A 28,000-nucleotide genomic window follows, 5' to 3' on the forward strand; every position below is an offset into this window, starting at 1 on the left:
GGCTGGTGAATGTTGTAGAGGTTTTGTATTTACAGTGAGTATACGTCCAAACTCTTTGATATTCACCACATCTTTTGTCATTAAAGGGCGGCAAAACCTTATACACTGGCCATGCACTTGTTACTTTTCTAGTTTGCTTTTTTTTATATATATATATTTAATTCCACATTCATCTTGAGTGATTAAAGTTAAGCAGAGAAAGCACAAAGAAAATGCAGAGATGAACCCTTTTCTCTTCTCTGTCAGAGGCAGTTTTTACAGAGCAGGAGGGGACGGGGGGTGAGGACGGAGTCCTTCAGCTAAATTCAACAGGCTGGTATGAAAAGCACAGTGATTCAACACAGAGTCGAGCTGTTCCCGGAGCGGCCTCTTCAGGAGCGGAAGCGGGGCACGAAACCTCAACTGCACCACTGCAATGGGAGCAAAACGAAGCAGAATACCGTCACATTACTGGTTGTTCTCCACATCCCGTCAAGGTTCAAGGTTCACCAAGAAGAAACATAGTGTCAGGAAGTAAACATCTATCCCTGTGGCACATTGGGGATCAAAAGCTGGATTTAGGTGTTTTTTTATTCTTTCAGTGAGTCGCATGAGTCAGTTGTGATTGATCACACAGAGGCGTTTGGTTAGATTCAAGCACACATCCCTGCAGATCCCTGAGAACTCATAAAGCGCCCTCCTGTGGATGAAGGAGGACTTTACAGTCACATCGAAACTCCTTAAATAAAACAGCAATTACAAAGTCACATCTATTAGATACTGTATTTATGTGGCAATGACTGCAAGTCCAGTTTTAATAAACATTTACACGTCTCAGCAAATCATATTCTTACAAAAAGTCATAATATGTAATATAGGAAAATAAATATTCCCAATTGATAATCAATCGTTTGCACTCTCTGTCTCTCTCTCTCTGGAATCACAGCCATGACCGATGCAGATTGTCCTGCTTTGATTGTTAACCGAACTTTGAAAAAAATCAAATAAAATAAAGCACAGACACAACACCGACTGCCATACTGCTGGAAGTTATGATGCCGTGAGCCGTCACAGCGAAACACCACAGCGGATTGGACAGGAGAGCCGCCTGAACAACAGCAGGTTCAGAGTGCAGATGATGGCACGATTATTAACCACAGCTTGAAGCTTATACGTTTCACCTGCATGACATGACTCTACAGCACGGCTCCAGGCAGCATGAACAAGGCATACAGCGGAACGACTTTTCACAGTCAAGCTCCAGCAGAGAGCTCCCTCTGGTCCCGTTGCTCCCTCAGCAGCCGCTTGTTTGATCGCCTGCCAGACGAACCGTCGTCTCCACGGAAGCAGCAGCAGCTTCGGGTGAGTCTTCCCTTCTCCCCCCACCTTCATCTGAACTTCCATGTCTGTGTGAAGTAAAGGGGAAGCAGTGCCGTGCGAAACGAGGCCGAGCCAGGGCTCCTCAAATTTCCTGCCTCGGGGTTTCGGCGTCAGCAGACGGGAGGCGGCGGGGTGGAAAAACTGGGCGACCGTGTCGCGTTGTGAGACCCCCTCGACTGCGGTCTCAAAGCTCGGTGGTCTCCCAGCTCACCTCCCGTGGAACCTGGCGTCATTTAGTCCCAGTGTGGATGACCGTGACGGTGGAGGGGCGCGGCCGAGCGGGTTCGGCCACCGTCTGGGGCTCCTCCAGGGACACAGGGAGGTCAGAGTCCTGGTTGTGCACTTTGACGACGGATGGAAGAGGAGCGATGGGGGAACCTGTGGGAGACATCGCTTGAATCAGAGACAGATTTATGCTGCATCATTTTACGTAATAATGAGTTGCTGGCTAGATTAGTTCAGCAAGATATCGGAGCTTGCATCAGTATTAACTCCTTAATATTGACGAATGGACCTACAACTTTTTCATCAATATTAAAGAATCATTGAGTTACAACAAGCTCGGATTTATTGCCAAAAAAAGTTACTTGTAAGTTTGTTTTCTCATTCCAAGTGTACCAAGAGATTTGCACTAGAAACTAGATCAAAAACACTTGATCAAAAAAAATGTGAAAAAACACTTTTTGCAACGCAGTCCTGTTTCTCACTTCAACAAACCTCGTGTAAATCAGAGGCAGTCAGACGATATTTTCCTTTGGTCATACTGGATTTCATTCAGGCGCATCAGTAAAGTAGGTGCACCGCGCTTTTCCAATTTTTCATTGCTAAGATTTTGTGAAGCGGAAACCCAACTCCACAACAAAATCCTACCAAATGTATTTAGGTTTGCGTGCTGCAATGTGTAAAGAGTTTAAGGGATGTAAATACTTTTGGAAGATGTATGTCTCATATCAGCAGCGCTGCAAAAAGGTTTCTTCTTCTCCTTTTTTTTTTTTTTTTTCAAGAGATGATAAACCCAATGGCGGCAGAAGCTTTGATCATCTTAACGGAGCAGGCAGCAGAATGAAAGTTTGGCTAAACTCCAAGCTGGGAGTTGAACACGTCTGTTTTGATCACAGCTGGCATCCGCAGAGTCACTTACAGTCCTTCAGAGAGAGCGGGGCGCAGTCCACAGACTGGCTCTTGGCCGGCGCTCGGCTCTGAGAACTCGCCGCAGCCGTGGCGCTTTGGATGCTGCTTCCGAAGCTGGTGCCGAGCTGCAGACGCCTCATGTGGCGGATCACAGCTGTCGCGTTGAACGCTTGCTAAGCGGAGAAGGTGCAAAACAAAAATTACTCAGCTTTTTTCCCAGCAAGAAGAAACAAAAAGATTGAGTTTTTGTTGTTGTTGTTGTTTTTTGGATTGTTGCTTTTTTTTTTGCTTTGATAAATAAGATTTAACGTTTCACATACCCTCCATTTGCTCTTGGCGAAGTTTTTGCGCATTTGTCGACTGACAGATTCATGTATGTTCTTGCACAGAGCAGTGTCTCCAGCAATCCTGTAGAAAAAGAAAGGAAAATGCACACACACACACACAATCAGTGGAAACATTCGCGCGCACACCGTCCTGCCAGCAGAATGACCCCCATGCTGTTTTCATATTCAATCCCTGCGGTTATTTCCATTCAGTCGCAGCACTTTTTGAGTGGACGGGCTGCTGTTTCTGCAGGATCCCCTCTCACATTCATCATCATCACATCTCTTTACGAAACCCTGTCAACGAAAGCCGTTTCTCTCCATTACGGCGTCCGTTCCCGCCGGTCGTATCAAAACGACCACCTGCCCACGACCCACGAAAACGCCCATTACTCCCTAAACAGATTTGTTGGCCCCCTCGGCGAAATACGTCAGCCCACGCCGTCTCGGCCTCGCGACGACTGACTCAGACCTGGGAATACATCCCAGTTGTTCATTAAGACTTCAAGGATCCTTGAGGATACAAGCCACTAATTGGCGGGGAGTTATTCAGAAGATTTCTCGCCGAGATGCTGGCGCTGCCCGGCAGAGGTGGGCCCGCTGCTTGGAGCCGTGCTGACAGATGACTGTGGGAGGACAAGCTCTCCATGACACATGCGTAAGCCTGGCAATCTGCGTCACAACGCTATGAAACGAGGTGTGTGTGTGTGTGTGTTCGTGTGTGTGTGTGTATGGTTCCTCACCAGGGGTGCTCAAGAGCCTGGTCGCATGTGAATCTCTTTTCAGGGTCCTTCTCCATTAAGCAGCTGATGAAGTCTTTGGCTGTGAAGAGGAGGAGAATAAAAGTCAAGTGTACGTCCAGCTGAGGACACGTTCTTCACTTTCTGACACTCCAGGTTTTGTGTTTTCATCTGATGTCTCACATTAAGCATCGCAATTCACAGTTACTGACAAGAACAAAGGAGGTTGGTAGAAAAAACTAGAAGGGTTTTATGATGCCTGAAACAAGCCAGTGTCTCTTGCTTGATTTTAACTCATCCCCCCCCCTATATATATATATATATATATATATATATATATATATATATATATATATATATATATATATATATATATATATATATATATATATATATATATATATATTGGTTTTATTAAAAAAAACATGCTATCTGTTGAGTGTGTTGGTGAGGTTTATATGTATGTTTGTTTGATTTTTTAAAAACTGATAATTGACTGAGAACACTAAAAATAACCAGAGCTTTAGATATAAATGTCTGCGAAAAAAAAAAAAAAAAAACGTGTCACAAAACAGTTTCAAGGTCAGTCGGCAACATGTTGCAGATTTTGTTTCCTCGTATTCTCAATCTCAATCCACGGAGCTGAATCCAGCCAGAGAGCGGCTCCAGCTGTGAGTCACCAGAGGAAGTGGTGAATGCGACCCCTTCACTCGCGGGACCAGATGAATCTGAAGAGGATGCAGGAAGTACTGCACGGATAAAATTTGCATCACACAAAAATGATTTCAATGTGCGACAGAAGCCTGATTTACAAAACGCTGACGTCCGCAGTTGAGCTACAGTTGGCAGGAAAACTACATTTGTCCGCTTTTTTCCCCCTCTCTTAATGTCTGCAGGTGATTTTCGGAATCTGTTGAATAAAGTTCATGTGTTTCTGCCCTTCTGAGCATTTGTCTGAATCAGCAGCCACATTTTCACAATTCATCTTCATTTCAGGATTTGGTGACCAACTATGATTACTAAAATCTCCAGACTGCTTTTTTTTTTTTTTTTACAAAATAAATAAATAAATAAAATAAAATAAGTGTCATTTGAAATAAAGGGATTGAATCTGGCAAACAGGAACCATTGGTAGCAAATCCAAATTTAGTAAAGACAAACCTCTAACTTTGACGGAACAAGATTTTGTGTAAATTGATGAAAAAGTGGCACAATAACAAACTCAGAGGAATAACAGTTCATCTGTTTGATCCGACAGCAAAGCTGATTGCACAAAGGATCCATTTTGTTTGACACCAAGGACATAAAGCGATATCCTGTCGCATGACTGAGAACTGTATCCATTTAGCTGTCTTGGTTTGACCAGGGGTCATGACCTCTTCTTTGTTTCGAGTCAACTGAACAAAATGGAGGTCAGAGCCGAGCTAAATCTCAAATTAAATATAAAAGTAAATTAAATATGCGATAGACTTTCGTATTCATCTTCTGAAGTCAGAACATATTTGTACAAAAATTAGAAAGGGAAGTTTAAAGAAAAAAACACAAATATTTTAAATAGGGAGCATTTAAAATAGTTTCAATCCTGGTCAATTTAGCATGTAAAAAATTTTTTTAAAAAATTTAAAAAATTACTGTAATGACTTCTCATTTCCTAAGTTTGCTGGAGTGTTGGCAGTGTGCTCCTTTACACGGCTAAATGGTAGGAGGGTTGTGCAAAGAAGCGGTTTCTCTTTGACGCGCGGTTGTGAAAGTCAATGATTTACACTTTGTTTACGAAATTTCTGACTCCACTCAGAAGACCTGCTGTCACTTCTCTGGCTGGGGTCCTTTGTTTTCCACTAAGCCAGAAGAAGATTTAAATATGACGCTATTTTAGGTAAAGCAGGAGCCCCACGTTTGGTGCCGTGGGATGCTGATGCTCGCTTTCCGCACGCAGGTAGCGGCCACGTCTAAAAACGCTGAAACTTGACAAACTGTAAGGCTGGCGCCCCCTAAGCTGCAGCCAGTGATTCGTGTCCACTTTTAAATAGCTCGCTTGTTATGTTTTGACACCAAACGTGGGATATAGACATATTGCAGCATCGAGTTGCCATGGCAGCTGCTGAACTGTGTCCCCTCATTACTTTTTGCCTTGTTATGCGGCTTTAAACACAAGGTCGTTAGCTCTGGCAGAGTTATGTAACGGCAGAATCTCTGGGGGCTTTGATTTACCCTTTATGTCAAACGCAGCGGGAGAACACACACACCCACACATACACACACACACACACATACACACACACACCCACACACACACACACACACACACATACACACACACCCACACATACACACACACACACACACATGCAAACTTCAGCTCACCAGAGTCGGAGATGTCGTCCCAATACGGTGCGTCAAACTCGTAATCTGCCTTCAGAATCTGCTCGAAAAGCTTCGAATCGTTCTCGTCGTAGAACGGAGGGTAGCCGCAAAGCCTGGGAGGAAGATCAAGTTCGAAAGATTACACGACGGTGGGCAAGAAGGTTTGTTATGATGCCTATGTCAGAGTGTTCAACCCGAATCTAAAAGGATTTACAGTGACCAAGTCCTGGAACCTAATCCCGGTTCACAGTATCAAAGTGTGAACGATGTTTAAGCCCCCTGCCGGTTTCTGATCTGAGCACTTGTTCATTCATAAAGCAAACGAAAAAGAAAAATTAGAATTTTAAATGTTAGATAATGACAAGTACTCACAGAATGTAAGCGATGACTCCGATGGACCAGCAGTCCACTGCTTTACTGTACGGCTTCTGCGCCAGAACCTCAGGAGCTGAAACCATGAAATGTTTAATTGATCAGCAATACCTTCATCTGTGTGTAGAAAAATGTTTGGGTTTCTGAATGAATCAGGTTAATCTGGATTTTATTTAAGAATGTTTAAGGAAAATGGCGGCCAACCACATCTGCATACTAAACTTTTCACTTTTCTCATTAGTAAGTAAATTTGGTCTGTCACAAAAACTCCAAATTTTGTAGCTGCAGTCTGGTAAACGTAAAACTTACCGACATATCCTGGCGTCCCGCAGGCGGTGGCCATGACGCCTCCTGTGCCCTCCATCTTGGACAGGCCAAAGTCACTGATCATGATCTTTGAGTCGTCGTGAGGACTATAGTAGAGCAAGTTCTCGGGCTGGAAACACAAACAGGAAGCAGCATGTTGCTTTCCCTCGTCTCAAACCATCCAGGCTAGGCAGTCGGACGGATTTGCCGTTTAAAGAGCTTTCACGGCTCAGTCAAGACCCTTCCTACGGTTTACCGAGAAGGAAAATCCCCTGACATTTAACCTCGACGGGTGATCACCGCAACGTGCGACAGAAACCCACGCAGGTTTCAATGCCAGGCACTCCCCCTCTCGGGCAGAAGAAAGACGCCTACGCGCCAAATGTGAAATACTGCCGTACCTTCAGGTCCCTGTGCACTATGCCCATGGAGTGAAGATAGTTGACGGCGTCCAGGACCTGACGAATTAGCCGACTGGCATCCATCTCTGTGTAGAAGCCCTTTTCCACGATCCGGTCGAACAGCTCGCCACCAGAAACCCTGTTGCCGCAAAAAGCAACACAGGAAACGACAGAAAAGCATGAACAAATAGCATGAAAAAGATCTAGTGGGCTTCAAATGGTTAGTTAAGCCAGTGGTTCCCAAAGATTTTCTGGGCCCCCCCTGTGGATTACAATAAAATCCAACCCAAAAGAACAAGAAAATCAACTGGGCACACCCATCGTTCAACCAGTCATAAACACATATTTTGTTTTCAAACTCCACTGAAGCATATTTCACACTTCAGGTTGCAACAAAACACACTACAAACCATCTTTACAGTGAAACACTTTTTTCTAACTGTGTTTTTTTTTCTTCATTCATCCACTGAGTTAATCCATGCTAGTTTGTCACATTGAGCTTGTAAAGCATAACACTGATGTTGTTGTTTAATATTCTACATCCCTTGCTTGCTAGTTAATGCCAGGAATAAACCCGATTTTCCTTTGTTTCCGTACAAAGGTTGTGCTCACTGTTGCTTTCCACACTTTTAAAAGAAATCTATATTGTCACGAGAGGAAGAGCAAAGAGTGAGAGAGGAGACGTTCAGCCAGAGGCCAGCAGAGGTCAGGTGAGGACTGATCACAACTTGAAGAGAAAAAGAGAAAAGAAAACGAAGCCTAGACTGAGCAGCAATTTCAACTTTTTGTGAAACAATGTTATGGCAAAAGTAAATCTTGACAGCAACTTTTCGGAAAAGCTGCCGGCAAATCAGTCATTTTAGGCGGCAGCAATCACAAACTGAAAAAAAACCCAAAACACAAAACCCAATGTATATTCTAACTCAAAATCTGATAATAGCTATTGCTATTATAAGAGCAATAACTCTGATAATAGGCGTCAGAGTTATTGCTAAACTATTCAGCTGGGCTGATCGGACCTCTAAAACAGGTCCAACATGACAATAGAAACAACAGCAACAACAAAGCTGGGTTTGTGATAGATAAAGAAATCTGGCATTATGCCTGTTGAATATTTCTGATCTCGCCGTAATTAATAAAAGCTGAATATGTCTCAGAAAACATGCTGGCTTTAATCCACCTTTCTGCAATGAACAGTGGTCAGATAATCCAGGGGAATAAACCTTGTTGATGGCAACACTACCTGCTAAATTTTGAAATGTACATGGTGTATTTATTTGTTCATATCTTTTAGTTTATATGAATAAGCTGAAGCTGAGAAAACCTACAATGAATTCAAACAGGTGGATCAATTTCTTGTTTTTAAAATGTATTCAAATTGGACATTTGTACCATTGATCCACCTAATCGAAAAATCAACATATTCATATAAATTACATGATATACATGTACAAAATGCCTCCATATTTAAACATATGTACAAAGACTACCACTGTACTTTATACATCATTCCATTTTCATAAGTTTGTTTTGAAAACAGCTTTTTATTCAGTTTTGTTGACGTCTTCTGTAACAACACTGTTCAAGTTCAAAACTCCTCAGAGTTCATGTTTTTCATTTTCTATCCTCTTGGTAGCTAAAAACATATGCAGATTCTCCCACTCCGATAGCGATTATTAGAGTCGTTGAGGAACGTTCGGGTAAAATCGTAGCAGCAATGTTTTGCATGGTGTTTGTTTTTCTCTTCTCTCATTTCCATAAAGAATTATGGATGTCATAAGCTTGTTGGACACCTGTCCCATTAGTATCCCTTGGGGGTTTCTGACTCGTGTTATCTGGCCAGCCACATGTAGGAACTGAAGAGCAGATCTGACTCCTTTATTACAATGTTAATAATAAAACACTGTAATACGGCGTTTTAGAGGCACTTTAAAAGCTGGAGAAGTTCTGATCCTTTCTGATCTCTGGAGAGGAAATTCTACTCAAAAATCTATTTTAGACAGTTTTCTTGGTTCGCACAGACAGATTGTGATATTTAAACTAGGTTGTTCTTTTTTACTCGTTATAATTATTTTTATTGGTCATAGATGAGCTGAGGTTTGTTTTCGATGCCGCCTCGTGTGACGACAGTACCAGGGACGAATCATCCGGGACGTAACCCCCCTCACCGTCTGACATCGTGTCAAGCCAAACCTTTCATCTTCAGGCCAGTTAGGATTACCGAAATCATTTTTATTAGCTAAATATCCGAATAATGAAAATGTTTTCTGATTTTGCTCGTCTATTGTTGTCCAAGAATTTGGGACAGCCCAGACGATGATACCAAACTTTGTAAAGGCTTCGAGTAACTCACCAAGTTGAGATGATTAGAGGCACATCAGGGAAAATATTTTAAGGCAACAACTCCAAAATAAAAATTCAAGCCCGCTATTGGGGTTGACGCAAAGAAAAAAAAAAACAGGTACAACTGCAAACTATTTCAAGTGGTTTTTGAAAGGACAAAAAATGGTTACCCAATTACATTATTCGGATAAACGTTCCCAATAGTATCGACACACCAACGTTATAATACACGGTGACATTATGCGTCTCGGCAGCGTTTGGGCTTGATGAAGCAGCCGTTCTGAACTCCTTCAATCGGCAATTAGACGAGGCAAAGGCATAACAAGTGACTCATTAAGTTTAGCACCAAGCGTGAGTACGTCTCTGCTTTCACAGATGACTGGCAATCAGTGTTTATTTAAGAATGAGGGAAAGGCAACATCGAGCAGCTTTCAGAGACAAAGGGAGGGCAGCGAGTCATTGGCTAAACTACAGTATCCAATAACTAAATAATCTGCGGTTTAAAATGTAACACTAAAATGAAACCTCATTTCTTTACCATTTTGTAAAGAAATAAAAACATGAAAATAACTTTCAGATCCTTACTTGGGATGCACGGTTTCAGGACAATATTCAATTGCAACAACATCGATTTTTTTTTTATCATAATGCAATGTCTCTACTACTCTTTCTAAGCCCTATCAAAATTAGAGAAGACCCAATGCTTTGTTAACAAAACCTGAGTCAAGTTTGTGCTTTCAAGCTAAAAGGTGAATCATAATTTAATAATGTTTATGATATCTTTGCCAAATTTTCTAAGATCAGATCATGCAATGCTTAGAGAAATCTCAAAATACCCAAAAGGTTAATCTCAGGCCTCAGTTAGCATGTCAAATGTCAAAGGTCAAGCCAGGGCTGACAGCTTAACAAGTACAGTTTATTAGGAAGAGTCGCCAGAGAGAAGGCAAACGGCAGTACAGCTTGCTAAGTGTGAAGTTAGAGCTGAATTCACCTGGATGGATCAGAGCAAACTGGAACTGCTTCAAACTCAAACTCAGCCTGTTTGCACAGACACCTCACAGCAGCTGTGGGCTGCGGCGGTGGAGGGGTTGTTACTTTTATTTTTTAGACTCAGGTTGTGAGTAATTTCCTGTCATTAAATCACCATCTGCATGTGAAAATGTTCTAGAATAAAATATCAGGTCATCTGTCAGACAGCCAAAGCTTTGCCAAAACCGTACCTTCAACAGGATGTTGATGTCAGAACCAGCAGCCCATCGACAACAGAACAAAAAAAACAAAAAAAACAAAAAAAACCTGATGATGATGATGCAACGGCCCAGTCAAAGTTCAGACCTCGACCTCAAGGACATGATGGGACCTTAAATGAACTAACCTCGATGTGCTGAAGGATTGTTTTAAAGAAGTTAAGATATTGCTTCACATCTATGTGAGAAACCGACTGAATCATGCTTCAACTAACCAGCGACTCTTGAAGCTTAAACGCACATTAACTACAATATCGTACATGAAGATGAACTTTGGTTCTATGGAGATTTTCTTGAACTGAGCATCTCCAGTGAAGGTGGAATCATGAAGCATTGAGTTTTCCATCAACATTTGTTGCCTTAGCTGTAAAACAGCTGCAGTTTGTTCAGATATTGAGACAGAATGACTCCTGATTCAGCTTCACATTTACTCAGAAAAGACGGCAGCATCGATACCGTCAACCAAGAGAGCCTCTTTATTAAGAAGCACAGCTGAACTAAGAACTTACAGCTTTGCTTTTTTTTTTTTTTACACACTGCTGCATTCACTTAAGCAAAGATGCCTCAAGGGCATCGCAGACGCTCACTCAGGCTCAGCGTGCGGCACATTATCGAAATGACGGGCCAAATGGGAGGCCGGGAGCTGACCCAAACTAACAGCGTGGTGGGCTGATGTACTTACAGCTGCATTATGAGATACAGGTGATTGGAGCTTTCGTAGATGTCCTCCAGAGCCACAATATTCTCATGTTTGATCCTGGATGGGGGGGGAAGAAGAGAAAATTCACTTAACAACAGCTGAAACCTCCTTCTTAAGCTGACACCCGGCCGACAGAAAGCAGATCCGTCTTTTGTTTCTGTTACACTTCTTTGTCAGAAGAAAGGTGCGCTTGTCAAATACGGTACGCTGCAAAAAGGGCTGAACTCATCTGCATTTTGTCACACCGCGACCACAACGTGCTGCGAGTTTTATCGTGCGAAATGCCAACATGTCGCCGTGCCTAACCTGAAGCAGAAGGAAAACGATGCATTCATTTACATTTTTATTTCAAGCCGGACGAAGTAAAGTACAAATTCGACGTGTGATTTAATTCAGTGTGTGCCAGAAATGGAGCTTATAAAACCACGTTCTGCTTCAATTATTGGACTTTATGACTCTCAGGAGTGACGTCTGCCTTCTGCAGCTTTGCGTATTCTTGTGCGCGAAATAGCTCTGGCTCAGTCAGAGTCAACGGAGACGTCAATAGACAGCAATTTTCAAGACTTTTTCATTAGGTCTTTGGTCTGAACTTTGACTAGACCATTCTAGCACTGGACCATTTTATATAAACCTCTCTACTGCAGTTCTTGGTGCAGTTCTTAGTTTTTCCATAATTTTATTTCATTTTATTAATTTTGACTAGCTTCTTTGTCTGTGATAAAATAAAAAAACAGACAAAAATAAGAACTTTGACGTCACACAGCGCGTTGTTTAGTGACGCAGCAATGGTGGACGCCGCTGTCTGTTTTAAAGTTTATTCAAGATAAAGGAAGCTAATAAAAAGAAAGAGCATCTAATAGAAATTAAATGCTGTGGGGCACCGACTGCAACTTCTGCAGAGAAGTCTGTTTGGATGTGCAGTCAGAGCCAGAAGTGCATGATGCTACGTCCTTTATAATTTCATAATCACAATTTTATTTATTTATTTTTTTAATCACCCTTTGTTTGCGTCCGATTTGGCTTCTTCTGGTGCAAAATTGTGATGCATGTCTCCCCTTACCGATGTAAAACGCGGATTAAATGCAACATGATTGTTCAGATTGTGGGCGCCTTGAATTTTGATTTTTTTGTATTGCTTTATTGATCTTGTATGTGAAAGAGGCTCAAATCAGATTTGGGAAAAGATCCCATTTGGCTCAGGATGCAGAAAAATATTCGGATACGGGTCCCATCTGTGCAAAACAAGAAACAAACAAACAAAAAAAAAAAAACTGATGCACCGCAGCCTATGTGAAATCCAAAAAAAGTTACGCTGGATTGTTTTTCGAGGTGTAAGAATAAAGGGAGCTAAATTGAAATATATGGCATCTTTTGAAAACAAAGAACCATTTCCTTCCACTTTGCACTTACGCACGACTTTGTGTTGGTCTACCACATGAAATCGTTTGTGCAAACCTCCAAGGGGAATGAATGCCTACACGTTAAACTACAAAACCTCAGGATGAACGGAAAATAAGAGCGCTGAGTGCATGTGGCCGGGCGGGCGAGAAGAAAGCACAGGCCGCGTAAAATAAAGTTGACAAAAGGTCTTCAGAAAGGGTGAGCGTTTGAAAAGAGTGAGATGGAGCTGGAGGAGGACGAGGAGGAGGTGAAAGCCTCAAAGGACCAAACAACCTTCACAACTTCTCTCCTTTCCAAGTCTGGAATGAAAATGAAGTTGCAGTTTGAGGACTGTCAGATGAGAAGAGAGCGTAAAAGAGTCACAAACCAAGAGAAAGACAGAGAAAAAGAGAGACGGAGAGAGAGAGAGAGAGGAAAATGCAGCTGTAACCAAGCAACGACAGCCGAGCAATGCAATGCTCACTTTTAAAATGACTGATAACTGAGCTGCTCTGAGTATCGAAATCAGCCCCTGGAGGAGGATGTGTCACCTGGTGTCAGTGCTATCCTATCAAAGCCACATGGGCGGGTGTGTGTGTGTGTGTGTGTGTGTGTGTGTGTGTGTGTGTGTGTGTGTGTGGTGTGTGTGTGTGTGTGTGTGTGTGTGTGTGTGTGTGTGTGTGTGTGTGTGTGTGTCGACAGCAGGGACGAGACAGGGCAGCCACTTAAGCTGGTGGGCTAAATAAACAGAGGCTCAAAAGAGGAAAGAGAGCAAGAGAACCAGAGCTTGGCCCCGGGATAAAAACAAGGTGGGGCGACCCTTTCCTGGAGCTCTGCCCCGGAGAACAGCTCGGTCACTCGGCGGGGCGTACTTCCTGAGCACGGCGATCTCGTTCTCGATGCTCGTCTCCTTGCCCTTGAGCGCCTTCTTGGGGATGCACTTGATGGCCACCATCTTTCCTGTGGCTCTCTCGCGAGCCATCACCACCTCAGAAAACGCACCACTGCAGGACACAGGCAAAAAATTAAAAAAGACAGAGAGAGAGAGAGAGAGAGAGGGTGGTCAGTTCGGTCATATACGAGCTTAGACAATATTGACACATCATCAGTGAGCGGACAGCGGGCACTCAGAGGCAGACGGGCCAGAGTACACAAACAGCATATTGTGAATATTTACTGAGACCCATGAAAGTCCGTGACTGTGGTCAACCACCCGCCGTGCAGCCAAACGCCTGGCAAACACTTTTAACCCCCACCTTTCCTAAAAAAAAAAAAAAAAAAAGAAAAGAAAAAAAACTATCTGCCATTCAGCAGGGCAGATAGCTCGTCTTCTTCTACCACCTGCCCCCACGCGCGAGCGTGTTTAAAAACAAAGCAAATACAGAATTAGGGGAATATTTGCTCAAGCAATCTATCTGTTGCTATGATACCGCAGAGATAATAAGTCTTGCAAAGCAGACCCAGTGATTGCTTCTTCCCCGCTCGCGACACGCGCTCTTTTCCCCTCCGCATATGTCGAGGTTGGCTTCATGTCGGCGTCCTGGGCAGAGCTGGAGAGCTGCAGCATCTTTTGGGTCATATTCACCAGGCCTGATGCTGACGTCACCCTAAATGCTGCAGTTATCTTCACTTCACTGGAGCCTGGTTTTTTTATTATTATTATTATTATTTTGATTTTGAAAGAAAATATGAGAATTGTTTCCCATAGAAATGCTTAAAGCCGATTCTGATGTTTCAGGACTTTCCTGACGCACAATAAAAACGACTAAAGCTCTTGGTTGGTGAGTTTCTAGAAATGGAAGAAATGTAAAGTTTTGATGCATTTAATGAGTGGAGGGGGAAATATTTTTCAGCATATGGCCTTCAGGATATCAATCAGAGTATACCAAGGGAAATATGGTGGTTTTGATCTCTGGCTGACTCACTGATGAAAGCAAAGATAAAGACAAATCTGTTGATTTTAAACTCACAAAGTGACGTTAAAGTCCCTTTAAAACAAAGTGAGAACCACTTTGGTGCAGATTATGTTGTTCACACAGTGCACTTAAATGCATCATCATAATGCATCCAGATTTTCAGACACAGAAAACCTTTTAGTTGATTTACTCACCTCAAAATAGAGTGAAAAATATTCCATTATCATGACATCACTTGTTTTTGTCCTGACAATAAATCCTTTTTCTTACAAAACGACATGAAACGGGTCTATGGCAACGATTGGACGATCGAGTCAAAAATTTGAATCAAGTCCTTTGCACATCACTTTGGCTCTCTGAGTTGTTTTATTGGAGTTAATTTAATTAATTCTAATTTGGATTACAATAATTAGGGGGAGGGGGGGATGCTGATTTAAAACATTCCCTTATTTGGTTCCTCTGATGCTATAAATGAAAAAAAAAAAATAACTTAATGGATAAATGCATCAAATAATCGCAATTCCAGTCTTGTGCAACATTAGCATTTGATTATTTTGACTATATATCAGCAGACTGATTATTTTTTTAGTATTTTTCCATATTCAAATCGCAGCGGCACAGACTCCTGTTCGCTGCTGAAAGCAACCTCATAGTGAGCATCACAGCAGGACAGCAGAGCAGCAGAAGGTGACCTGAAGTGATGACTCAAGCTTTTTCCATGACATCATATCTGCATTTACCTGAGGAAAGGTGGCAGCATGGCGCACTATCAGAAGATATTGACTTTGAAGTTCTGCTTCAAACGTCCTTTAACTTGGAGAAGAAAGCCCTCTGAGCTAACAACAGACCGACTCTGTCCAGCTGTGCATGAGTTCAAGGCGCTCATTTGCCCTAAATCTGTTACATGTTCAGCTGGTGCGGTTCGCTTTCACACTGCACTCTGTCAAACAAACCAAAGCCTTTGGAAAACCTGTTCATTCCCTCGCCTGTGGTGGCGCTGCACCAAGAACCACAGAAGGCAACGACAAAGCCTCTGAAGAAGAGCAACTTCCTGCTTCATGAAATGTAAACAATGAGCATTTGTCCTGTTGTTGGTAAAAAAAAACAAAAAAAAAACACAAGCCCATTTCTCACGCCAGCGCCAGGCTTGCGAGGTTGTTTAGGTTGTATTCACCCAGAATGCCTTGCGCTGGTGTTCTCCCGTCCGCTTGGCGTCCACTTATGAGTTCACTTCAACTTAACCAGACTTAGGGTTTTAGGTGAACCCTAGTTCGTTTTTTTTTTTTTTTTTGGTCCACATCAGAGTTCAGTTTTGCATTCACATCTCCCCAAACGAACCGCATTTTCTATGCAGATGAACTGAAGTTGGATGAAAAGGGACCAAACAGGACTGGTGTGAATGCGCCCACATGTTCTTTAATAAACCTTTGAGGTATTTTACCTTAATAGTCAAGCGGGGATCCAGATGTTCATACCATATGACCCCTCTGAATGTAACTGTGAACGCCGAGAGGGTGCCGACGAAGAACTACTTGTCTTCCCACTGCGGCTCTGGCCGTGGGGACAATGAGCGTCGTTCCCATTCAGCAGCAGCAGCACACGCCAAGGTTTGCCACAGCTGGTGTGAACGTCGACCATCTGCGTGCCGAGCAGTGGGGAGGGGGTGGTTTTGTTTGTTTTTTTTTTCTCTTCAGAGCTCCTCGCTCTCTCTCCCTCTCTCTGCTCTCTGCAGAAGAGACACGCTGATGAAAACCACAGGAAACCTGTGATCTCAACGGGAAAGTGTGCTGAGCTGCATTTTGTACCCCCACCCGGTTCACCACACTGACAAGCAAATACATCACTTCCTGTGAATGACAGCTTTGACACAAGGCCGCCACTTCCCTCGATTTGTCAGAGCATGAACCCTGACAAACAAGGCTGCAAAAGCATTTACTCACTTCGCCACAATTCACAGAAAAAGAGCTTCTTCAGCGCGTGACGGAGACTTGCACATGGCAAAGCTGCTGAATCTCCACCGCAGTCAACCGTTTTCAAACATTTCGTCCAGGTTTCTGCTCTGTGGGGTTGCAAAGTAACAATCATGTTAGCTGGTCGGTTAATTGGATAACAAAATTGCCACATTCTGCAGACTTTTTGCTTTTGCTTTTGTTTTGAACCATTAAAAGATGCATGTGAACAAAACAATAACCTTTTTTAAGTGAGAATCGAAATATTTTATCGCCTAAAATGCAACAACATGGCTTTCCTATCGCGAACGACTGATCATCAGTAGCTGCAGCTAAAAAAATACCTCTGACATCAACATGTGAAGAGCTCAGCTCTTTCTGCTCGACATCAATATGGCGCAGGGCTGATCTGTTGATTGATTCTGGATTACCTGATCAACAACTGGACAGCAGAAGGTGATGAATGGGAGAAAACAAATGATTTTTTTTAATTTAAATTAAATACAAACTGTATATATTTTTTGAACAGTTTTGGCTCAATATTCCTCTGAATATGTTGTTCTTTCGGCATTTCGCTTTTGTTTGCTCCAGTTAATGATTCCAAATTAGTCGACGATTATTTGAGTAATCGCTGGATCATGATTAATTTGATTAACGATGATTAACTCCTAACAGCTTTTTTGTTGTTGTTGTTTATTTGGTTTGTTGGTGATTAAATTCTCTCTCATGTACTCATGCGTGCGGCTGCGGTGCATCTGAACGAGCTCAGCAGCAGACCTCAGAGAAAATCTCCGCTCGATTTCAATCTGATCTCGACCTGTTATGCATCACAAGTGAATCGAGGCTTCCTTTGCAGCGCTCTGTGCTCACAGCTCTGGATGTCCCTACGAGCGGAGTGCGACAGTCTGCAGTCACACAATGTGCAGACAGGGAGGCCCAAAAAAAACCGGCTGACTAATATGAAAGTGGGCTCCGTGTGAAACCCGGCGGCTGTTGCTGCAGATGCAGAGCGAGGCCAGCCGAGAAAACTTTTCACCGCCCCGCCTGCCTGCGGGGGAAAAAAAAAAAAAACGCGGGGAGTAGCCGGCGGCGGCGCAGGAGCTCGGGGTGGGGGGTTGATTAACAGAGGCTCTGCTCCTGGATGCTGGAGGCCGGTGCGGGTATTGTGCTGCTGCTGCTGCTGCTGCTGCTGCTGCTGCTGAGTAATCGCACTGAATCATCTCCTGGAAGATGCATCACGGCAGGCGGTTATGCAACATGATGGAAGAGTCGAGAGCTGATGATGAAGGCGGAGCCGCGGGCCGGGGACCCGCCGGGTCAGAGTCACCTTGCAGCGACGCCTGCAGCCTGACCCAAAACGGAGGATCCTTTCACCACTTCGAGCGACTAATTTATTTCTGTACTGAGTTGCAGTGGCAGAATTCACACAACCCTGATCGTATCCCACTTATACCACTTGAACCTTTTTGTTTTTAAATATTGGCCGTTTACAGCTACAAATCCCAGTGTTTACAACAATTTACACAAACGAGTGCATGACTACAAAGTTATACACTTCATTTCCCCTCCCCCCTTTTTTTAGCCATAAATAAACATAGCAAAAGTCTCCAGATCTGGGGTCTTTTGCAGCTTCTCAGGTTCTCGGTTGCCACCACCTTGGTGTTGCTATGGTGACGGCAGAGTTGAACTTTGCCCTCATCTTCTTCCATGAGCCGAGCTCTCGGCAAAAGTCCACGTTAGGCTTCTGAGGTCTCAAAATACTTTATCAGATAAATGATGACTACTGAAACTCAAACGTTTATTTAGGTTGTGACCACTGATGTTAAAACAACACACACATAAAAAACCCTTTGCTCTCACCCTGTTGAACGGATGTGGGTCAGACTGGGATAAGTTTGCCGCAGTCACATCTTTATCGGGGTTTTTGACTTTTACTGGTGCCCAACAAATTCTCGGCATTTTTATTTTAAAGGTAGCTTTAAGAGGTTTTGTTACGGCGACAGGAAATGAGTATAACATTAGTGGCGGTGAGCCAGTGGTTAAACAGTAATGCATCAAATTAGACACAGATCAATTCAAACTCTCCCATGCTTCAAATGTTAATTAATATTACATAATATGATGTTTTTTGAAAAATCTGGGATGCTTTGAAAACCAGCTTCTATTGATTTTACTTTCCATCATCCATTTATTCCATCAACCAAACACAAATCCCCCTGCAATTCTTCCACATTCTTCACTGCTTCAGTTTCAAAAACATACAGCGTTTCGCTTTGTTTTGCTTCCCCTCCAGCAATAATAAGAACAAAATGGCGGCAGGCTCGTGCTACGTTTTCAGGACTTCTCCGTTTTCCTGCTGTCGCTTCATGCTCTCACCGCTCTTTCACCGAACGTCACTGCAAAACGTGACACGGGCCTGAGATGGTTAGAAAAGAAAAAAAAACCACAAAAATAACTGTATCTGGCTAACTCGGTGGCTCTCCGATAAACTGTCCGTAAAGCACCCTCATGATCATTCTGACCACATTTCGCGAGTGTCCTCCGAATGAGGTAGAAGCAGCTTGTTTGTTTTGTTTTTTTTAGCTCTGCACTGTTGGATTCAAAGGCACCATCTGTAGCGTACCTCCTGATTTTATGCATTTAGCTGTGAGTTCGCCAAATAACGACGAAACGCACACCGATCCTGGTTACCAATATGAAACCAATTCACCCGGATCATATTTCCACACTATGTTGCCTTTTGGCCGGAAGCACGTATGGAGTAATTCGAGTAATTAGTTATTCAACATTGGCCACTCTTCTTGCAGGTATCCTTGAATTGGATTAGGATTACAATGGATTAGGATTATAGTTGATCTGTTAGGTCTATGTCTGTTTATCAGGCTGCCGGATCAGTTTGACATCCATCTGTGGTAACAATGAGCAGCACTCTTATCACATCCAGAGACTCCAGCGTGCGTCACAGTGCAGTCAGTCATGCACGCGTTCACACACTGATAGCGTGTGCTACATTGTAGCCACGGCTGCCCTGGAGCAGACTGGGAAAAGCGAGGCTGCCATTCAGTAGGTGCCGCCACCGAATATAGTAAATTTCCCCTTTGATTTCACCGAATACATCGTCATAGTACTGTTTCATTTTTGTTTTGCTGGGATGGCTAAGTCAAAGTGGTGGCATAACTATCACAGTCACAAATCCAACCAGTGCTGAGCTGCAGTCGAGAGACCGTCTACTGTGAGAAATGTGTCGTTCAGCAGAATCTGATCGTGAAGATGTGCCACAAATCATCTATCTGACTTTCACATTAACCAGCCCATGAAGGTAAACAATCAGTCAGAAATGTGAAAAGCCAATTATTCTCACCGTAATGAACGCTTGTTTATCACATTCTAAAAGTGGGTCAGTGAGCCGCCGACAACAATGAGTTACTCCAGATCCGCCACAGACACAAAATCAACCAATATCATCAATAAATCTGCCTATCAAGCACATAAACTGCTACATTCATTCACCTAAAGAAAATGATGTCATTTTATTAGTAGCAGAAGCATTGACCTTTTAGTTGATTGTGGACGTGAGGTCTTCAAACCATCGACTTTCACCTCATGACGGACTTTTCGTTTAACAAACTACATCAACACGTCCAACGTGACAACGAACGCTGAATCGACTGGGCATTCTGCTGCCATGCATTAAACATTGAAGCTCGCTCAAAATGCTACCGCTAACGCAGGCTATCACATCCTGGTGTTGCTATCGGCAGCGTTGTTCTGGTGTAGCCAAAAAGAGTCTGCACCAGAACTCCTTTTTGTTTGATTGTCCTCCAGAACCGCAGAGCGCTGCGTCACCGCAACAGGTGCCACGATGCCTGGAAACAGTAAACTGTAGGACCCGGCGAATTAATCAATAGCTTCCAACTTCAGCTATGAAGAAGTGAATGTGAGCGAGGCGATGCGGCCGCCGTCTGACATTTAGCAACATTGTAAAGAATGTCAAAGTGATCGGTTGCAGCAGCTTTGGTCAGGAGGATGTGGAAGTGTCAGGGTGAAAACCTGGCCTCTCTTATAACATGTAAAGGTTTACTTCTAGCATTTTTGTAAGCTGAGCTTGAAAAAAAAAAAAGAGAGACTTTTCTCTCAATCCACTTCCTCTTCCCCACATATTGCTGTCAAATATTTGGAGATGTTTGGTTTTGTTTCGTGAAAACCAAATTGTGCCGCCCATTTCTAAATGTGATCAGGAGGGCAAACACTCAACAACCTTACAATTTCAAAGAGAAGAGGTTTTCGACAATTTGAGCTTCACCTCCGGTGTGGACAAAGGACCATAAACACAAGAAGATCCAGAACAAAAAACAATAAAACAAACAAAACAAGAACGTGCGTCCTTCGACAGCCAGCGTCGCCTCAGGACGGCGAGGGCAATGTGTGGTCTTCCAAAGGACTGGGAGCATCTTTGTTACCTAGCTGCTGCGTTCAAAGTGTTCAAGGTTGCGGCAGCATCTCCATGTGGCACATGCAGAGCTCTTTCAGGCATCTTAGTTTTTTTCTGTGCAGCGGGTTGCCTTGAGGCACTGATATTATCATCACTGATATTATGGCTTGTTCAGCCCAGGCAAAAAACACATTTCCAGACAAATGCAGCTGGGGTCTCATGCAGAAAACACTCAAAGCCTGTATTTCTTAAGGTGATCTAGATGTTGATTTGTTTTAAAAAGTGTCAAAATAACACCTTTTTTTAAAAAAAGATTCCGTTCACGCACCTTTACCATCTTTCCCATGTAGCGGCTGTATAAACTGATTTCTGATCACAGGTTTATCAGTTTGAAGATTTTCATTATTAATCTGCCTGTAAGATCTGATCGGGGTTTAAGTACCCTAAAAAAACTTCCAGTCATCAAAACAAGGCTGTTTACAACTGGTTGTAGTTTGCACAATAAGCTCAGCAGATGCGAAATTCCACCAGGTGAATACAAGTTCCTGCTGCCGCTAGTCTGCAGGAGCAGTGCAGGGCGATGGAGGGGAGGGGAGCGGCATGACATTATAGGATAATATAAATCTAAAAAAAAAAGTCAATTTAGCTCCCTTTTACAAATGTAAACTTTTGTTGAAACCAAAACCAAAAAAAAGGGAACTTCAGACGGGATTAACTTTCAGTAGGAGGCATTAGACAGCACTGTGTTCTGTAATACAGCTGGCTGGGTTTAAATGTTGAGTTGACTGGATGGAAACAGACCAAGATTACCTACTTCTCTTAAATCAGCTGCAGCGAAATGCACATGTTTGTGCATTGCAGTTCAAAGTTTCAGAGAGCGAAGCTTCAGGACCAACAGATTTAGAGTCAAGCGTTTTCCTTTTGTCATCGTCTTCCAGTGAACCTCGATTTCACAGCTCCGATGTGTACAACTTTCACCAATCAGCCGCAAATCCTGAGCTACTGCAAGCAGTTGCCAAGCAATATGAAAATCTGAATAACTGGAAGAGCAGGTAGAAAAAGAAAAAGAAAAAAAAAACACAGCAAATCGGGTTTTCTTAAGAGGAGTTTTTCCAGTTCCTCATTTTTATCAGGAAACGCCAGCGGAGTGGGAAGAGGCCACATTTCTGTGTGCAGAACAGCAAATATGCTTCCAGAGATAGAGAGCCGCTCATTGCACTGACAGAAAGGCAAGATAAACAGCTTCGCAACAAATGAGATTATGAGACTCTAAAGTGGTGGTTCGCTGTTCAGCTGCTAAGATCTAATAGACGCTTTGACAAGTTCATAGTGTTTAAATCGGTTCGTTTACAGGGCTCAGCCAAACAACTGGACAGGCAAAAAAAACCAAGGAGACTGCAGAAACAGTTCAGAGTTGTAAAGTCACAAACGATACAAAAAGAGCTCCAACATTAAAAAACGAAAATGGCGCTGCAGTGTTGGGAGTTGTGCGTACATCCAGCAAACAAGTTCTACGACGTTAGATGCCTAAAAACTGCAGTGTAAGGTTAGCAGAAAACACAGCGAGGGGCTTAAAATCCAACTTGTGAAACTCTACTGAGTGGAATTGTTCATTCCTTGCAGGAACGGAGTTCCGAGACGACGGCACAAGCGTTCAACTCCCGAGAAGAGCAGAACTTGTCACTCTTGAATCGGTACCAACTCACTCTGAAGTGCAGGCAACTTCGGCAACGCGCTGAACGAATGTGACAATATTAAGACAAAGTCCAAAATGTCTCAGTTTGGGTTTTGTCTTTTCCCACGTTTGTCCTCCAAGGTTATGGCAAAATAATGTTGAAGTTTACATGAAAAAAAAAAGAATGGCTTCCTCCACAGTGAAGCATGGTGTGGGGTTAACCACAAGCAACACAGCAAATGTTTTACTCGAAAGGGCAGAATGATTTCAGATGACATAATCAAGGTTTTCCTTTACTTTGGTATTTGCAACAACAAAAATGCTGAAGTGCTGGTTATTCTACACGTCCATCTTCTGCTGTTTTGCTCATTTTACACCTGAAATAGTAATTTCCAACACCCTACGTCCACTCGTCCCCCGGGGGGACGCTTCATACTTGGTTTGAAAATTGAGAATTTGACACAATTTCCAGATTTTTACTGTTAAAAAAAAAGAAAAGAAAAGCTTTGTGGCTGATAAAAAAAGAGGACTTGCATTTTCATTGCTTAACAGGTTCTTAACGCAGTTTTTTTTTTTTTTTTGCACTGAATAAAATTTTTACTCCGTTATTTCCTGTCTTTCTCCTCACTCAGGGGAGCCAATCACAGAAGACAAAGCCTCCAGATTCCAATCGATACCTGGAGCGACGCTCTTCAGAGCTCCGGCGTGCTGAGGCAACTGTGGCTGGGGCTTTGGCGTCACAACACTCTGCCCACTGGGGATCTGTGAACGTGCTCGCGGTTTGGTTTACTTAACTTGCCTCCTCAGAGCATCAGCAGCTTAAGGGGCTGGAATTAGCTCCAAGGCAAGAACAGAGCCGAGATTCAGAACCGGAGATCTCATTAACGCTGCAGCAAGACCGGTTTGCAAAACGAGCAGCTCAATTTGCAGTCCTCCAGTGTTTCAGGTTGGCAAATTGAAAAAAAAAAATAAAAAGTACTTTATTGATCCCGAAGGGACATGAAATGTTGTTGTAGCTCATTTAGTTAAAGAATTGTTGTAGGTGGTGAAAGGTCCTCCTGTAGCGGTCCGTATCACAGCGAATTCGAAGAGGCTTCCGACTGAAGACACGGTTTTCTCAATAAATACCTGCAAATCTTTCTGCGTCGTCTGCCGATGTCGAAAGAAATGCAATTTTGCAATTGCGGTGTTTCCGTTAAATAATAAGAGACGCAATTAAAATCACATGTAAAGAAGCGTGCACGTGCAATTAGTCACTAATAAACGCTCTGCGTTTTGGGGAAATTGTAATCTGGGATTTTACAGAAGATCAATGGATTCAACACTTTCAATTGACATACAACTTTTGATGAAGAGTGTGATACTAAGAGCGCTCTGGTGGACCTACAAATAAGGAGGAAGACTACTTTCTCTCGTCTTCTTCGTGGTTTCCGCCAGTAGTAACATCCGGCTGTTGATCACGTGACTTGTGTGATGTGGGGGAAAAAAACAAAAGTGCTTTCATTACAGTTACATGCGGCTGAAAAACCACTTCATCCCAGCACAACTTTGTTTTTTATCCAAAAATATAACTTTTTGTGGGGGTTTTTTCTAAATCGGAGTGTTTCCGATTTTTTTTTTTTTTTGAAATCTGAAACAAATTAACCAAATTGATTCTCATAATTTCAATTTGTGCAATTCTAGCCGAGTTTAACGGAAACTCAGCTAATGACAGTCTCCAGAAGACGATGGTGGTCAGGTTTGTCCATCATCTTCATTTTATGCAAAAAAATAAATAAATAAATTCAAATTTTAAATTACATCACAGGCTTTAGCGAAGAGCACAACGCTAACCACGCTTTGCCCTACATATTTACCCCAACCTAAGTGGAGGAAGGAGAGGAAGAAGATAATCTGTCTCCTCCTTCGGCCAGCAGGCCTTCCTCTTCCGTTTTTAATCCTCGGGCAAAGCTCCAGGCCTGCTGGGCTTTTCTAAACCCAGGTGTCCTGCTGCGAGCCCCCCGCTGTGAGGCAACAAGCCTCTCTCTGATTAAGACCCGGGAACAACTGGGCCGCGGCAAACAAACGAGAAGACGTGACCTGGGTGTTCAGTGGGCGTCTCTTTCCACCTGGCCTGCGATTCGCCTCGCGTCACTCACACACTCCTCACACACACGAAAGCCCTCCAGGCAGGAGCGACTGACCGCTCCATCCGACAGCTGAAGCGTGGGGTCTGACTTTGCGAATCGGCCGTCTGGATGAGGATTTAGCGATGCGGCTGCTGTTGCTCCCTTAAAATAAATGAATAAATAAAAGAAACTGCGGCCCATGCTCGGCACTGTTGCTCAGAAAAGCCAAAAGGAGGCAGAAAACTAAGAGGGACGAGTGTATTTTCTCGTTTATTAAAAGCGAGAAGCGAGCTGTGGGGACGCGTTGCATTTCTGTGATGCTTTACCGCCAGTTTTTGTGTCCAAAATGAAAGAAGGGAAAAAAACAGACCAATTCCCATAGGGAGCCCTCTTCCTCTGCAATAAATCTCAAACATGAGCCCTGAGCTGGACGGATGTGTCTTCGGGGACAAAATGGGTCACAGAAATACGACACAAAATGTGTGTTAACACCTTAAACCATCTGAGTTCGGCTCCAGAGGAACTCTTGGAAGGGTCTCTGTTAGGGTACCGATTTTAAAGATAAAACCAAACTGTGCTCTCTGCAGACAAAAATAAACTCTGGAATTTGACTGCTCTGTGCTTGGAGAGACAAAAAAAAAACCTTGATCTAAAGGGGCCCCAGTTCCCATAACTGTTTACAGCTGGACAGTGTCTTGCTCGGAGAAGCGCTCAGACCCACTGAACTTGTTCCCTTTAGGTCACCCCACAGCCACAGACTTTAGTGAATTTTATTGGGATTTCAATGCGGCAGGCCAACATAAGAGCAAAAATAACAAAGCTTTCTCCCCCTTTTTTCCCCTGCTACTTTCACTATTTAACTTTGGTGATGAGCCCAAAGTCGTTGAGGTCGGAAGGCCTGTTTGCCGTCACCTTCATCGTTAAAAACCGCCACCGATTATCCAACAGATTAAAGTCAGGACTCCCCACCCGCCAAATCCTGATATGACTTTCAGCCAGGAGAAACACACGAGCAGAATCAAAAGAAGGGAAGCTGAATGACTTCTTGCTTCCCTGCAGCTCCGTCAGCTCTGCACTGCTTTCCTGTCTCCGACGATGAAAAGCCCATCCCGCAGGATGAACCCGCCACCGCCGTCTTTCTCTGTTAGGAACGGTGAGGTCAGGGTGGATGCGCAGCGTCGTCGTCGTCAGTCGAGCATGCGTCGCGCTTTGCACTGAGGCCAACAGAAGCTCGAATTTGTTCCGGCGTTGCCTTCGTCCACATGTTTCCCCCCCACACGGCTTCCTGTCTCTTCCTCTGACTTTCGTCTTACCACGACCATCATCTGTCCTCCGCATTATCGGATAATAGATGTGGGCGCTGTCTTAAAGAGGGCGCCAAAACGGTGGCAAAAAAATAAAAAGACATTAGTCGGCATTTTCTGTATTTTTAATGGCTCTTTGTGTAAATGACGTTGTAAACTATCTATAACAGAGGCGCCTCGATTATGTGTCCGCGCACACCTCAGAAAGTATAAAGTTGCACTTAAAACCCTGAATATACAGCTTTGGAAAAAATTAGGAGGCCACTGAAAATGACCTCTGATTTGACTTTTTATAGGTTTATGTTTGAGTGAAATGAATATTGTTTTTTTTATTCTACGAACTACTGACAGCATGTCTCCGAAATTCCCAGCAAAACTTCAGTATTCATGTGCAGAAAATGAGAAATGGTCAGAACATCGAAAACCATCCAGCGCCTTCAGGTCTCAAATAAGTTCACAATCGTTTAGAAACAACAACACGCATGTTCAAAAATCCACATCTGGTGGAACAGCCACGAGGTTTTCAGTGGACTTCACTGCAGAGGTCTATTTAATATTTTATGTCTTTTTCCCCCCCCAGAGCTGTGCTTACATATTTCCTGTTGGCTCTGTGCACATATATTCCCAACAAAAAAAAAAAAAAAAAGAAAAGCTTTTTGGTCGGTGATTGGAATGTGTCAACGTGAGGAAGAGTTGACGGCCCCGAGTCACTGAGAAGGTCAGGAAACCATGGAGCCAAACATGAGAGCTTCTCGACTCGGACCTGCACACTCTTTCTACCGACCCCTCCTTCCAGGAGAGGAGAGAAAGTGACGGAGGTCCCTGCAGACGACTGCGTGCGTGTCGCTGTCGTTCGCTAGTTTGTGTATGCAAACAGGCGCCCTTCTGCGAAGGCGAGCACCGTTAAATAAATGGCTGCCAGCGACGAAAGCCCTGGATTCAGACTCTGAGCGGATGGTCCCCGACAACGAGCTGCTGCGGTTTGTTCGATTGTTCGATTGTTGTTCTTTTCTGAATGAAAAAGACACAACCAAGCGGCGCCCTCCCGTCATATCGCAGCGCGTCTTGTGAATGAGAAACGAGCCGACGAGGCGTTTGGAGACGATCAGTGCGAGAGCGAGGAGAAGTTTAAAAGGCGACATTCAACAGCTGTCAGTCAGCGCGGCGGCTCTGCTCGCTCATTTCCGTTCAAACGCCACAATGTGGCAGGTTTTCTCTCTCTCTCTCTCTCTCTCCCCTCTCTCCTTCTCTCTCTCTTTCTCGCTCTTCTGCCTGCAAACTTTTGCGATCGTCGCCTTTACTCACGTTCCGAGGACTTCCTTGAAGTCGAAGATGCTCTTGATGTCATCGACGTGCTTCTTCCAGGACCCGTCGCTGGACTCGCCGTTTTCTTTCGCCATTTCGCGCCGGGCTCGGCGGGAGAGCAGAGCAGAGCAGAGCAGAGGATGAGAGGAGGAGGGAGGAGGATGGAGATGAGGAGGAGACGCTGCCGGAGGATCAACAGCACTCGTCTCACCCAACCCCCCCTCAAAAAAAAAAAAAAAAAAAGAAAAAAGAAAAAGAAAAGTGGTGCACTTTTTGGTATCTCTCCCAGCTTTCTGGCTGTCCGTCAGCGCTGTCTGTCTCTATGTCTGTCTGTCTCACTCATGCAAGCAAGGCAAGCCCGAGGCGGGTGGGCTGGAGGAGGAGGATGAGGAGGAAGAGGTATGTCCTACCCCGAGAGGTTATTTGACTAATCTGCCTGACGTAGCGGATCCTGAGCCAGAGCCTCCCCGCTGATCGCATCACCGAACGGGGAAACACATGCAGCCCCCCCACCTCTTCCTCCGCCTCTTCCTGTTGCTGCCGGGGCGGGGACCAGTCAGTGCGGAGCGGCGACGCAGTGCGCGTGAGGGTCGGAGGACGGCAGCCGGCCGGCAGGTCGGCCGGCCGGCCGGCGCTGTTATC

General features: G+C 43.8%; 1 protein-coding gene across 1 annotated transcript; it reads right to left on the reverse strand.

The window, feature by feature from the left end:
- Positions 1–6: 6 nt before the first annotated feature.
- Positions 7–27,982, reverse strand: camk1db (calcium/calmodulin-dependent protein kinase 1Db). Its single transcript, XM_055031395.1, has 11 exons — positions 27,359–27,982; positions 13,542–13,673; positions 11,272–11,346; positions 7,000–7,138; positions 6,602–6,728; positions 6,293–6,368; positions 5,921–6,033; positions 3,560–3,638; positions 2,811–2,898; positions 2,501–2,663; positions 7–1,737 (listed from the first exon to the last, which is right to left on the reverse strand). The coding sequence occupies exons 1-11, from the start codon at positions 27,451–27,453 to the stop codon at positions 1,589–1,591; spliced, it is 1,236 nt and encodes a 411-aa protein (XP_054887370.1). The 5' UTR covers positions 27,454–27,982; the 3' UTR covers positions 7–1,588.
- Positions 27,983–28,000: the final 18 nt, after the last annotated feature.

The sequence above is a fragment of the Poeciliopsis prolifica genome, unplaced genomic scaffold (genome assembly GCF_027474105.1).
Source record: "Poeciliopsis prolifica strain line A6 unplaced genomic scaffold, Auburn_PproV2 SCAFFOLD001, whole genome shotgun sequence".
In the NCBI taxonomy this organism is placed as follows: Eukaryota; Metazoa; Chordata; class Actinopteri; order Cyprinodontiformes; family Poeciliidae; genus Poeciliopsis; species Poeciliopsis prolifica.